The following is a 13756-nucleotide window of genomic DNA, read 5'->3' on the forward strand; positions in this document are numbered from 1 at the left end:
TAACTTAACCTCATCTTTACTGACCTAACCTATTATAACCTAACCTTTTTTAAATAATTTTAATTTCTTTCATTATGAAATTTGCCTAAATACCTTTATTTTATTCGATTTTGAGTTTGAGTTCGGCCAAAATAGTACCTGCCTAATTTGCATAGAGTAAATGTTAATAACATATTTTCTAGCCACTCGTATGATATCAGGAATACCAACATAAGAAATTATCATCAACAAAAAATATTTTGGCTCTCATTCCATACAGCGAAAGCGAATTAACATTTTACGTAATTCAAAATTTAAATGCTAAAATTAAAAATTTCCCAAAGGCAGAAGTTTCTTTTTATAATAATTAAGGTAAATCAAAAGGTTATTTTTTTAAATTGTATTAAACGTGGCCAGCGATCCCGAATAATTTTGAACATATCTCTATTGTATCCTTATCGTGACAGTTCATTAAATGATACTTTCAATTTGAAAACGTACATGTCTACAAAATCAAAATATGCGAGGCGCTAATAACCTCCATAATACACTATCAATTTTCCCATTTTTGTATCAAATATGAGTTTTAACTGGACTTTTTTAACCTTAGCTCCGGCCAGGATTCGATTTTTATTTTATTTGTTAACACTAACTCCACACAGGAGGCCTCGAGACGAAATAAGTTCCTTTTAAGGCAAAATTTGTTTTCGTGGCGATGCTATGGAAATGGTACACATTGAGGTCATAAGACTTAGAAGATAATACATTAAATTTCCATAAGGCCCCAATGTCCGAGAGGTCTCACGCTAGGTGCCAAAATGACACTCATTGAGGACACAGGACTTGAAAAAAATGTTTTACTTTTTATGTGAGCGGAAAATGTTGCTTGTGCAGCGGTATTACGGGGACACTTTCTTTTGAATCACAAACCATGTTACACAAACCTAGCGTAGCAGCTAAACTAATTGAAAACTGGGATGTTTTTCTTGCCTTGACGCGAGCAGGCGGTATTACGGGGACACTTTCTTTTGAATCACAAACCATGTTACACAAACCTAGCGTAGCCGCTAAACTAATTGAAAACTGGGATGTTTTTCTTGCCTTGACGCGAGCAGGCGGTATTAAGGGGACACTTTCTTTTGAATCACAAACCATGTTACACAAACCTAGCGTAGTTCTAAAAAGGTTTGTTTACATTATATTATTACAACGACATTTCTGACGTTTCGTTTCACACCTCGGGTATGCTCGGATATGTTGGCCACGCCCCCTGTCGACTAGTCGCTGTGCATATAGCGACTCCCGGGCTCTTCCGAAAAGCGAACAAATTGACTCTACGGAAAATAGCTGTTTGTTCAATGAACTTAACAGATTAGCCTATCTAGCTGCTTTTTGTATTCAAAAGTCATCAACAATATAGGAACTGGTTATTTGTGTATTGAATTCTTTGCTTTGGACCTCTGGAAAACCGTTCGTGCACCTGTGACAAGAATTTGAAACCAATTATTTTTTTTACCGGTTAAACAAGGTTATAGCTCTAAGTTTCTTTGCGAGAGACGTATCGTTTTATTTAAAAAATCGAGTTGGCAACACTGGTGAGTGGCACACCATGTGTATATCTATGCATGAAACGTCAAAGTCAAAGTTTGAAATTTTACATGCTTGTGTTTGCTGCGAACTTCTGTTTTATCTTTTATCGTAAGTATATTTAAAAAAATGATAGGTCATCCTTTTACGATTTTGTATATTACTCTATTCTTCGAAAATCAGAAATAATGAACGCAAAGTAGTACACTTTTCTTTCGACTAGGTAAAATTCAATAAGTTTACATTTATTCGGTGACGTCTAGATACATTTATATAGGTTAGAAAGTGTTTATTTTTTTATCGTTGTAAGTCGTGTTATATTATAAAATATGAAGGTCATAATCTTAAATATTTGAATGTCATTGATAACTATCCCACCTATGAACAGTGTATTTCAAAAAATAGCTTTGGAAAACATTTAAAAAAACATACGTTTTCTCCACAGACATAGGAATTTAGACGAGAAGATAATGGCGAGGGGTAAAATCAACTGTTGAAGAACGAAGGGAGTGAAGCTGACTGTGATTCGTCAATAAATCAATCTGACAGTAAATAGGCATCTCGCATTATAATATCACCATTTACTTCTTAAAAGTAAAATCTGCTTTTGAATGAATAGACATTTTTACATGGGAGCGCAAATTACTCGCCACGTTATGAACAAATTTGCGAAGTCCAAATTCGGCAAAAAAATTCGGTTCTATTTTCAGAGTCGAATATTTCGTTTAAGTATTTAGTTAAGACACTTTTATAAATGTTCATAATTTACTTCCCAGCAACCAACCAGCTTTGTGTTTCGCGTCCAGACGTTTCTCGATGTGATAGTAACAACTGATTCATATTATACGATGTGAATATGCTTAAAATAAAGTAAAATAATGCTTATATATGGAATGTAATACGACAATTGGGTTTATTCTCTTTTTCACATCTATTTTTACAAGTTTTCATAGTACAAGTCAACATTTTGCCGTGTTATTTCGTAAAATGAACCGATGATGCCTCGACCATAGTTCGCACAAGAATGATGACGTCACGTTTTCAAATTTCACTTGAGGCCATACGCGAGCACAGCCGGCTCCAATGGAACCGGTATGGGGAGTGGGGATAATACGCTTTTAATCACTTAGGGCAGGTCTACTAATATTCATATGTCTATGGTTTTATCCTATTCTATTTTGTCTCGATAGTGATATGAAAGACTTTGTCTTAATTTGCAGAATATGAAGCTAATAGGAAATGAAACACCACCGTCTTCAGTCCACGGGGATGATGAATTAATGGATGATGAAAACCTGGACGAAGAAGATTTAATATATGTTGGAGATTTGGATGAAGTCTTAGAAGCTGCTGAAGCAGGCGAGCTTGATGACTCTGATGAGTCAGAAGCTGGAGAACCGCCGGAAGATAATTCCGCCTTAGTGTTCAGAAGACACGCCGGCTCTGTATTTTGTGGTTCCATTCACCCCAATGGAAAACTGGCGGTGACGGGAGGAGAAGATGACAAAGCATTTGTGTGGAATATAGAAACCGGAGAGGTTGTGTTTGCCTGTATGGAGCACGAAGACTCGGTAGTGTTTGCAGATTTCAGTCACGATGGGGTATACCTGGCCACCGCAGACATGGGAGGCTGCGTGAGGGTGGTGAAGTGCGCGCTGACAGAGGGAGATCAGTGGGAGTGTGTGTGGGACTATCAGGCGGGAGACTTGTCGTGGGGGAAGTGGCACCCGGCCACCCGAGTGCTGTTCTGTGGCGCCACCGCTGGAGAGATCTACATGTGGAAGATCCCTTCCGGAGACACCAAGGTTCTCCAGGGACACGCACAAAAGTCCGAGTGTGGAGTGGTGAGTGAATGAACTTTTACAGATCATTACCCTTGCTCAAAACATGTGTATTATATTCTAGCCCCTTTAACTTCTTGATCCACATAACTTACTTGTTGTTTGCAAAATGATGTTTTTGTAAAATGTAGCAACTTACCAGATAATGTGTTTATGTATTTACAAAAATGGTATTTAATCTACCATAAGTAGTTTTCCCAGAATAGCTACTTATATTGAGAGAAACGATTTCTTAATAGTATTATTAAGGATGTGCTGGTGAACAAAAGGTTAAAACTGATAACTGGATACACATAATACATATCACAAATATTCAAGATTTTATGATACTTTAATAATTTTCAGGTCCTGACAGATGGCCGCAGATTAGCTGCAGGATATGAAGATGGCTCCATTAAAATTTGGGACCTTAAATCTTCAACCGTTATCTATCACATTACTTCCGACGCTGCTCACTCCGTTGCTATTACTTCTATTGATGCCTATCATGACAACAACATCATTGCTTCTGGATCATTAGATGGTACTTTTTATTTAATCATTTTGACACCTTTATAATTAAGTACTGTTTTTTTTTCAAATATTTAATAGGTAAAAAATACCTACTAATTATTACTATATATCTCTTCTTGTTACTAATAAATATGATTTATCTCTTTCTCATAAATGATGAAAGACAGATTATGAAGATGCTCTCGAGAGCTGATTCATAATAATTATCATTTTTCGGTTCCTAATAATTATGATTTATTATTGTATTGTTTCCAGGAAAAGTCATATTAACTAAGTCAGCTATTGGAAAAACAATTGGAGTCTTAGATGTTGGTTCAGAGGTCGAAGCTGTATCTTTCTGTAAAGAAAATTCCCTTGGATTTTTAGCAATCGGTAAGGAAATAACAGATGTTTTTAAATATTTTTTTAGTTTATTGTCAAATAATGTAACTGAGGTTGGAACAATTTTAATATGGTCATTATTACATTATTTATTTATTAACCGTTGCATTTATTAATTAGACAATGACTGTTTGCCCTCTTGTTGAACTGCCAATTTTCCTCATTTCACTGTCTTAAGTGGTTAGGCACAGAACCATCTTCAAACTGAATTGTCCTGGCTTGCTTTGACCTGAAAAATGCCTTAGGAGAAAATCTTCGAACCCTGCAATCTTTTTATCCCTTATTTTTCAGTACTTCATCCCACTGAGACAAACACACCTATTATCCAGGACGCTTTTTAAAAATGAAATAATTATTCTGTTAAAATTTTATTTTGTCACTTTTATAACGGTATAAAAACTTTACAGGAACTCTCAACGGCGCCATTAGCATCTGGGATGTTGGGCGGCAAACAATTCGCCACCGGTGCGCCGATAGTGCCGACGCCGATGCGTCCGGAGTGATTTCCCTCACCTGGATCAACACCTCCCTCGTGGCGGCCTGTTTGGATGGCAGCATCAGAATATACGACGGCAAGTCTGGGACCATGATCAAGACACTCACCGGTCACCAGGCAGAGTTACTAGACATCTGTTATTCGCCTACAGCCAATGTTCTGCTAACCACATCGGAAGATGGGACCGGGAGAATATTCAAATATGATGTTTCCAGTTGACTGTGATACATTTTATAAAATTATATTTCTGACTACTTCTATTGTTATTTATGTTTCACTATTGATAACACCTATGTTCAAAGAACATGCTAATATTATCTGCAATGCTTTTTTTACATAAAACTATTTGATACTACTTCACTCCGAAATAAAATAATAAGTTTTTAATAGTTGAGACATGATTCTTTGCAATCAAAAAGCAGTATGAGGGGAAAGGTTCTGATCTCACCTTAGCTTTCCAAAGGTTAAGCCATGTTCCAGATTCCTGCGCTGGTACGGGACCCAGTCTTAAGTGGTTAGACCTAAATGCTTAAGTCTCTATTTAAAAGATACTAGAAGATATTTGAACCCATAAGCTGCGGATCTCATGCATTTTCCTTTTTATTAGTGTATGGTACAAAAACTAAATTCAGAGTATCTATCGTCAGTTAAGAGCGACAAATGGCTAATTAACATTTTTCCAAATTGAATTTTTTATAATGAAGTAGTGCTCTTCACAATGCCCTTTATAGTGGATCCTTATCATTTCGGCTTTTTGCCATCGTTAAGAACACTTGATTATTAAAAACTCAATTTGGCATGTGAATGTAAAAAAAGTCAGGATGCCCGAGGAATACTTAACGCAATACCTCTGCACCGTAATGAGGTACGGAGTCGATGTAATGTTGTTTTTTAACAGTAAGTAACATTGTGGTATACAGTAGTGAATGGTGGAAGAAGTCGGAGGCGTCCGAGAAAGACATTAGCAATAGCGAAGCATTCCGGGGGATCCAGTAGTATTAAATAAATTATTGTCAATGGGAAGAGAGCTACTTGCGGCATCAATTTCGAAGACTCTCAAGTATTATTGTGAACTGGAAGAACAGATATTCTTTTTTTTAAGTTTTGCTTTCAAAATTACTCTCCTCATTCACTCCCCATTAATATAAAAATCTAGGAAAGTTATGAATTATTATCAAGAATATCATGACCTGGGTATCTAGCACTTTCAATTGCTGAATGTTTTATCGATAATATCGGTAACTTGTTCCCGAACATGACTGACTGCATATGTTTAACGTAGAAACAATAGTAAACGTCGAATAAAGTGTTGTTTGTTGGTGATCTGCAGTTATGTTTGGGAATGATGACAAATTAGCAACATTATTGATCGACCGTGCTAGATATTCTGGGTTGATAATTTTTTTTTTTTCTCCTTAGCTTTGAACCACTCTGCCACAAACCAGTTGTTAATTTATTATAGCAAGCTATCTCAAGAAAACAGGGTATTACAAACATATTATGCAGGTGCCTATACACAATATATTTATATATATATGTACTGTATTATAGGTAAGATTATAGAATGTAAATATATAGGTAATATTATTTGAACAGAGGTACAAACCCCAAACTTTTAATAAAAAAATCATTCAACCCAGGAATAAATTCAATGCACTAGTAAGGATGTATTAAAAAAACATTTGTTGAAAATTAAAAATTTCAAATTATAAAAAAAATAAACCACAAAAAATTGGCCCAGTAGAAAAACATTTAGGTGTCTCACAACGGGGCTGTAAATTAAAAAATTTCTTCAAAACATTGATTTTGCCCATAATTTATTTTTAAATAAAAGATTAAATGATTTTTTTCCAAGTTGATAAATTTAACCAATAGGGTGGGCGAAAAGTACATAAAAAATACTCTAAAGCAAGGTTTTGTGTGTGAATTTTTTTTGCTTTTTTTCATAAATTAGTCTTAATGTTGCTAATGTTACAAATCTAGCATCCGTTTTTTTCAAGTGAAAAACTATACGGCTTTTCGGTATATTTTGTTAATTTGATGACAAAAAAAAAGAAAAAAATTAGCATATTTTTTTAGGTATGTGTGGGTCCATAGAAACAACTTAAAATTTCCATATTTTTTATTTCGATCTACCCTAATATGCACGTTACCACAGGTCGTATCAATGCGTTATTTTTTCATTTCTTTCCCCCCTATCTTCCTTTTATATGGAAACTATCACTTCATTTTGAATATTTACGACCGTGAGAAACCTCGAAAAACCTAGATCAAAATAAAGGTAACATCTTCAAATAAGGATGATAACTCGATATCGAATCATGTTTGCACTACGCATGTAATGTCAGGATATCAGATGTGATAATAATATTATGTGATAGGATAGGATAGCAGGCGGAAGTAGGTTGGTATCCACATACTGTTTGTTCCACAGGACTATTCGGCGTGTACAATCATTTCTGTCCGCTGAGTCCGCTCTCATTTAAGTCATTTGCATGCGAGTGTGAGCTGCGAGGAACGGGACAATTCGTCAATTTGCGATGTGTTGTAATAGTGCCCTCGAAGCTAAACGAATTACTATAAAGTGTTCTTATCCAGAATAATACGATGATCTCGTTTAAATCTACGAACGATGATCCGCAATAGTTTATAATACGCCAATTACCCGGCGTATTACTACAGCACAACCGTAAATCGCCGAGCGTCGAGCGAACACTTTGCATTCGTTCGCCTCCAACGGAAACATGTAAAATCTCACGCCAGTCAAATTATAATACGCGATTTGTCTACATAATATTTTGGTTTCCAACGTTTTAATCCAAGTTCCGTAGGCGTCGGAGTTTATTCGTGGTTGTGTTAATTTTTATTCTTTGCTCTGTTTCTGTAGTCTGTAGGTCGAATTAAAGGCTTGCTTATCGTCGCTTGAATCGCGAGAATGTAGATGCGGTTGCATGTCGTATTGTCTTGAATCTTCCAGACAGACGGCGGCAAAACACACGTGGTGAGTTTACTGTTCGGTGTTTCAGTAAGCAGTTTTACAGTAGGTAAACCAGTAAGCACAAGCAGTGAGCGGGCGAACGCGCGGCAGTTCGGTTTAGGTTTGCGAAAGCTGATGCAACTAAAGTGAGCGGTCGATAATACATAAATACGGGCTATAAAACCTAATTTTTATACTGTAGTTGTTTCAAATAATTCACGAGAACTGTGTGCTTTTCAACTCCTCTGTGACTCGAGTGTGGGAATTTTGTTAAAACTATAAATAATTGAATTCAGAATTTATTCTTCTGAAATCCCCCATAAGGATTTAAAATTAGTGTAAAGTTTGCAATATTCTAACACCATGGCTAAAGTATCGGCAACTGAATCACTTCCTCCGCGAAGTCTCGGAGCTTCAGAAAACCCTGAAGACATAAAGAAGACGGGGTCCGATGGGAAATTTAAAATGAAGAAGGAACTCGGATTGATGGATGGAGTTGCAATTATCGTGGGCATCATTATCGGAGCGGGTATATTCGTGTCCCCCAAAGGAGTTCTCCGATATTCTGGCTCCATCGGACAAGCCATCATAGTGTGGATCATGTCTGGAGTCCTTTCCATGATTGGGGCCCTTTGCTATGCTGAACTAGGTAAGCAAAACAATAAAAATATTAATTGGTTTCTTGCAGGTTAAAACTGACCAGGTACTGTTTGCAGAGTGTAGATACCTGCCTAAAATTACAAGTTATAATAACACAATGCACCTTGGTACCTGCCTAAAATTAAAAGGTATAATAACACAATGAACCTTGGTACCTACCTAAAAAATGAAGATTTTCGTACTACTATACAAGTAAGTAGACACCTATTTATTTTGAATTCGCCTAAAGTTTATAAGATTTATTGGCAATCAGAAAGAACCCTAATTTTTATATATACCCAAGACTTCTAGCTTACAGCTTCGACACACCACGATAATATTATAATACATTGTACATGCCACTACCCACTTAGTACCTACGTGTCCTGTCATCAGTGTCCTCACGCTTGCTGTAATGTGCTAATGACGGCCCTTCAAGCAGGACTTCAAAATACCGAGTGTATTTGGGGGAGAGATCTGGAATTGGAGGGCCGCAAAAGTGAATGGGGGGATAATTTTGTTGCGGAAATGGGTCGTAATTATCACTATCTATTCTTCAAGTCACTTAATAATAATAATAATATTTGGCTAATTTATATAGCGCCGTTTTCGTGAGAAATCACCTCAAGGGCGCTGTACAAATATATTTCTTAAATATTTAATACTAGAACTACTGACTTATCTCTAAGACTTATATCTAGTGACTTACGACTAAGGCCTATAACTACTATCTTAACGACATATACACGAGTATTTACATATTTGGCAACTTACAACTAAAATTAAAATTAACAATTTAATCTTACTAACGCCAGAAGAAGAAGGAAGTTCTATTATATTAGGGTGGATTTATTGTTAGCTGGATATATTATATGTTAAATGAATTAAATTAATGAATAAAATCAATCAATCGCCAATCTTAAACGCATTTAGATGATTCATCTGCCAACAATTAAACCGATTAACTTGTTATGTTCCCGCTGATATTGTCCATTGTCCACTGGTAGGCAAGTCAATAGCAAAATTGAATGAACGGAATCGCTAGATAATGTAACAATTACGGTATAAAAAAATGAAAAAAAAGAAATATTTGGATAGAATGACGGATTTATGGAAATGAGTGTCTGAAAAAGTGAGTTTTTAGTTTGGATCTAAATTCTGTTGGGCTGGTTATACATCTCAATTCCATAGGAAGTTTATTCCAAGCCTTGGGGCCGGATACTCCGAATGCACGATCACCAAACTTAGTGTTCGGATTTCGCTTAGGCTCTTTCAACCTTCCAATTGCAGATGATGTCGCTGATCTAAGAGTTGACTGCCTTAGACCAGTATTTTCCGGAATGCATAGCTCAGTAATATACGGTGGCGCCATTTCGTTGATAGCTTTAAACACCATCCAGCATAGCTTGTACTGGATCCTTTCAGGACACTTCAGCCAGTGAAGATTTCGGAGGTGTTCCGAAATGTGCGAAAACTTGGGTACCCCGGTGATAAGCCTTGCTGCGGCGTTGAACACTGATTGTAGTTTATCAGTTTCGCATTTAGGAAGATTTGCATAAATGCCGTTGCAATAGTCAAGACGTGATACTATATATGAGTTCACAAGTAATTTAGTTGCCTCTGTTGAAAGGTTTCTACGAACTGACTTAAGTTGTCTAAGGTAGAAGAACCCCGTGCTAACGGTCTTATTTACCTGACTTTTTAAAGAAAGGTCTGAATCCAGATAAACTCCCAGAAGTTTGACGGTTGTTTTAGCAGTTACGTCGTTGCCGGAAATAGCGATTGGTGAGTTTTCTATTAAATGTTGGCGTCTATGTGTGGCTGCCCAGAGAAACTCCGTTTTTGAAGGATTTAGCTTAAGTTTATTTGAGGACATCCAGAGATTGATTGCTTCTAGACACTCAGCTGTGCGAATTTTTAGGCCGTCGATCTCATTTGGTGAGCAGTAAAAGTATATTTGCTGATCGTCAGCATAACAGTGAGATAAAAGGCCAAATGACTCGATAATTTTTGCGACGTCATTTGTAAAAAGAATGAAGAGAAGTGGACCCAAAACGGATCCCTGGGGTACCCCTGAAGAGAGTTTTGAGAAGTTGGACTGTTTATTTCCAACCTTTACTGCTTGCGAGCGATTGGATAGATAGGATTCTAGCCAATATTTGATGTTAGAATGTAAGCCAAACGTTACTTCTAGTCTCTTAATGAGAAAGTCGTGGTCAATGGTATCAAATGCAGCGCTCATATCCAAAAGTGAAATAAGTGCTAACTTACCTGACTCTATGGCAAGGGTTATATCTGACAGGACACGAAGTAATCCGGTTTCTGTTGAGTGGAACCTCCTATATGCAGATTGATGATTTGTGATTAATTTATTAAGATTTAAGTGGGAGATTATTTGAGAAGCCACAATTTTTTCTAGTAGTTTAGCTACGAAAGGCAGATTTGATACAGGTCGATAATTACCCAGGTTGTCGGCATCAAGCTGTGGTTTTTTAATAATTGGGGTAACTACAGCAGACTTAAGTGGCTCCGGGAAGTCACCTGTGCTTAGGGACTTATTAAACACGTGAACCAGGAAAGGGGATAACACGTTGCAACATTTCTTGAGAAGCCACGTTGGGATAGGGTCAAGAGTACATTGTTTGTTTGGCGAACTAAGGATCAACTTTCCTACTTCTTCCAGCGTTGTAGGTTCAAAAGATGACAGTATCCTTGTGGAATTGGCTGTAAATCTTGGCGGAGGGGCAGAAGATGTGGAGGCGCGTATGGTTTCTATTTTTTCACAGAAAAACTTAGAAAAGGCCTGCGGTGTAATTTCTGTAGCAGTTGGAACAGTATTACCAGCGATGATAGTTTTGACCGAGTTCCAGAGACGTCGTGGATTTTTCCGCTCAGAGTCAATTTTATTGATCCAATAATCGGATCTTTTGGCACTTATTTTGCTTCTGTACTCATTTTGAGCATTTATCCACTGATCTCGTGTAGTAACATCTGGGTTTCTTCTATATGACCTCTCTAGTTTCCTCATATTCAAATATAGCTTATAAATAGGTACCTGGCTATTTATTTATTGTAATCTTCTGAATTTGAATTCCTGCATTAAAATCATTTTCAAAAACAGAATATGTGTATTATGTAAAGAACTTGAAAATAAACAGAAAAAAACTTGAAAGTAGTTACATTCGTAATAATGTAAGTAGGTACGGATATTCGTTACAATTTTTGATCCTTTGAAGATTAAGTTTCTTCTACCAAGAGGCTTGTGCGTAGGTTTCTTTGTTGTCAAATAATTATGGATTTAATAAATTGCGATAAGTAGTGAGGGGGCGACTAGCGATCGTTTTTAGATATTCTGTATTAACAAAACTTTCAATAAATGAAACCGTTCGCGGTTTATGTTGATTTTATTACCTCAACCGGTATTAAATGGGCTTATCAGTGTAAATCGGTGTTTCGATGTGTTTAAATTTCCATATCATTAATGAAAACGTTTGCACTAAATCAGTACATTGCAAAAACTGTTTTTTTATCGTTTCTCTGGGTTAGTATTTCGGTACCTACCTAATAAACATTTCTATTTGCTTATTTTGTCAGGACTCCTACCAGAGAGTAACTTGACGGAAGTAAATATCTCTCTTAGCGAGCAACTTATTTCGGGCATATGAATGCACCTCACGTGTTTATTCCACGTGGCAGTGAACTTCGATAACTTTTGAGTCAATTTGAAGAGGCGTGGGAATTTTTGAACGTGCGATTTTTTGGAATAAAGAACGCACAATTCAAATTTATTACACACTACATATACTGACATGAACCCGGCGTTGTGAATGATTGGGAGTAAAGTTTTGAGTTAGTGAATTCTAGGATAAACATCGATTTTTCTCTACTTTCTATAAATATAATATGCATGTATTAGTATTATACATATATATATAAGCTTTCCGGAAGAAATTCTCTATTCTAAAATCCTGTCAAAATCCGTTGCACAGTTTAGAATAACTGAGCGCACAAACAGACGGACTCGGATAGCGACTTTATTTTATACTATTTAGAAATTATGTATGTGTAGAAGAGAATAGGGGAAAGATTATTGAACCCATATTAACCGTTGGATGGATCTTCAATTTTTAAAAAGATAATTAGGTACTAAGGGCCAGTTGTTTCACAGAACTTTGAAATTTGACGAATTTAATCTTTATCTGAATAAATACTAAATAAACAAGAACTGTTTATTTTCAATTTAGGTCTGCGATTCAACACAAGAATGTATAGTTTTTTTTTAGAAAAATGCGATTTGATTTGATTTAATGTATTAATATTTATCAAAATAGATCACTAATATCTTGTGGATAAGGGCAAATGGTTGATAATCTTATTTAAAACTAGCTGTACCCCGCCACGCCCCGAACTGCTGTGGCTCAGTTCTGTGCAGATAGAGAAATAGCGTGTTTTGCTCTTACGTCTAACGAATGGCGCTGTTTTTTTTTAAAATTATTCTGTCACAGGTGACATCTATATAATACAGATAAATAAAAACACACAAATATTCGAATGCATCGTTGTGTCAAAATCTCAAAGCAATCGTTGAAGAACATTCGAGATTTAACATTTTGAACAAACGAACGTTTATATTTTTATTTGTATATACTTATTTAAAATGAGTAGGTACCTAGGTGATATGTATTTTATAATCACAATATTATCATGTCTTAAAAGGCGATGCCATACGTAGTAATGCAAAAATCATGTGTTTTTGGTTTGAAAATTTGGTCGCCTAGAAATGTTTCAGATGCTTTAATTAAATACTGCGAGTAGAATACATCTTGGCCTTTGAAACAATCGAGTATTTTTTAGGTAAGTCTTTTTATAAGCCCAGAAAAAAATAATGCATAAGGCCTATGAAAACTGCTTTAAAGTTTAAAATCAATATTATCATGTCTTAAAAGGCGATGCCATACGTAGTAATGCAAAAATCATGTGTTTTTGGTTTGAAAATTTGGTCGCCTAGAAATGTTTCAGATGCTTTAATTAAATACTGCGAGTAGAATACATCTTGGCCTTTGAAACAATCGAGTATTTTTTAGGTAAGTCTTTTTATAAGCCCAGAAAAAAATAATGCATAAGGCCTATGAAAACTGCTTTAAAGTTTAAAATCTCCTACTTACGAACCCATTTTCGGTTATGATTTTTTTGTATAATGTGGCAAATGAAGTTATTTATAAAATGATCGAAAAAAAAATTTATGCCTGAACATCCACAAAATAAAATAAAAGGCACTTTTTGGTCATGTTTTTTTCTTGCATAAATCAAAACATGCGGATGGTGTTAAGCGGGAATTTAAAC

The 13756-nt window shown here is 35.9% G+C and overlaps 2 protein-coding genes across 5 annotated transcripts in view; both read left to right on the forward strand.

Annotated features, from left to right (window-relative positions):
• Nucleotides 1–1559: 1559 nt before the first annotated feature.
• On the forward strand, nucleotides 1560–5055 carry LOC149424262 (angio-associated migratory cell protein). Of its 3 annotated transcripts, none has more exons than XM_089631245.1 (5): nucleotides 1560–1677; nucleotides 2787–3410; nucleotides 3753–3930; nucleotides 4176–4292; nucleotides 4709–5055. In XM_089631245.1, the coding sequence occupies exons 2-5, from the start codon at nucleotides 2790–2792 to the stop codon at nucleotides 5014–5016; spliced, it is 1224 nt and encodes a 407-aa protein (XP_089487371.1). In that variant the 5' UTR covers nucleotides 1560–1677; nucleotides 2787–2789; the 3' UTR covers nucleotides 5017–5055. The 3 variants fall into 3 exon arrangements, with proteins under 3 accessions (XP_089487371.1, XP_089487372.1, XP_089487373.1); XM_089631246.1 differs by lacking the exon at nucleotides 1560–1677 and adding an exon at nucleotides 1705–1843; XM_089631247.1 differs by lacking the exon at nucleotides 1560–1677 and adding an exon at nucleotides 1713–1789.
• Nucleotides 5056–7294: 2239 nt separating this feature from the next.
• Nucleotides 7295–13756, forward strand: part of mnd (L-type amino acid transporter minidiscs) — a 44053-nt gene continuing 37591 nt past the window's right edge. Inside the window, exons 1-2 of one of the 2 annotated variants that reach the window (XM_089631248.1) lie at nucleotides 7295–7344; nucleotides 7824–8423. In XM_089631248.1, the coding sequence (XP_089487374.1) occupies nucleotides 8138–8423 (286 nt within the window). In that variant the 5' untranslated portion in view covers nucleotides 7295–7344; nucleotides 7824–8137. The remainder of the gene's footprint in view (nucleotides 7345–7823; nucleotides 8424–13756) is intronic. The other variant, XM_089631249.1, reaches the window with a different exon arrangement.

The sequence above is a fragment of the Hesperophylax consimilis genome, chromosome 4 (genome assembly GCF_061612785.1).
Source record: "Hesperophylax consimilis isolate HC1 chromosome 4, BYU_Hcon_1.0, whole genome shotgun sequence".
NCBI classification, from domain to species: Eukaryota; Metazoa; Arthropoda; class Insecta; order Trichoptera; family Limnephilidae; genus Hesperophylax; species Hesperophylax consimilis.

Excerpts from the sequence above, each read along its gene's own strand:
- LOC149424262 (XM_089631245.1), top strand. The coding sequence starts at position 2,790 with ATGAAGCTAATAGGAAATGAAACACCACCGTCTTCAGTCCACGGGGAT. Across the intron at positions 3,931-4,175 it reads TGCTTCTGGATCATTAGATG|GAAAAGTCATATTAACTAAG; the intron begins GTACTTTTTATT and ends TATTGTTTCCAG. Across the intron at positions 4,293-4,708 it reads CCTTGGATTTTTAGCAATCG|GAACTCTCAACGGCGCCATT; the intron begins GTAAGGAAATAA and ends AAAACTTTACAG.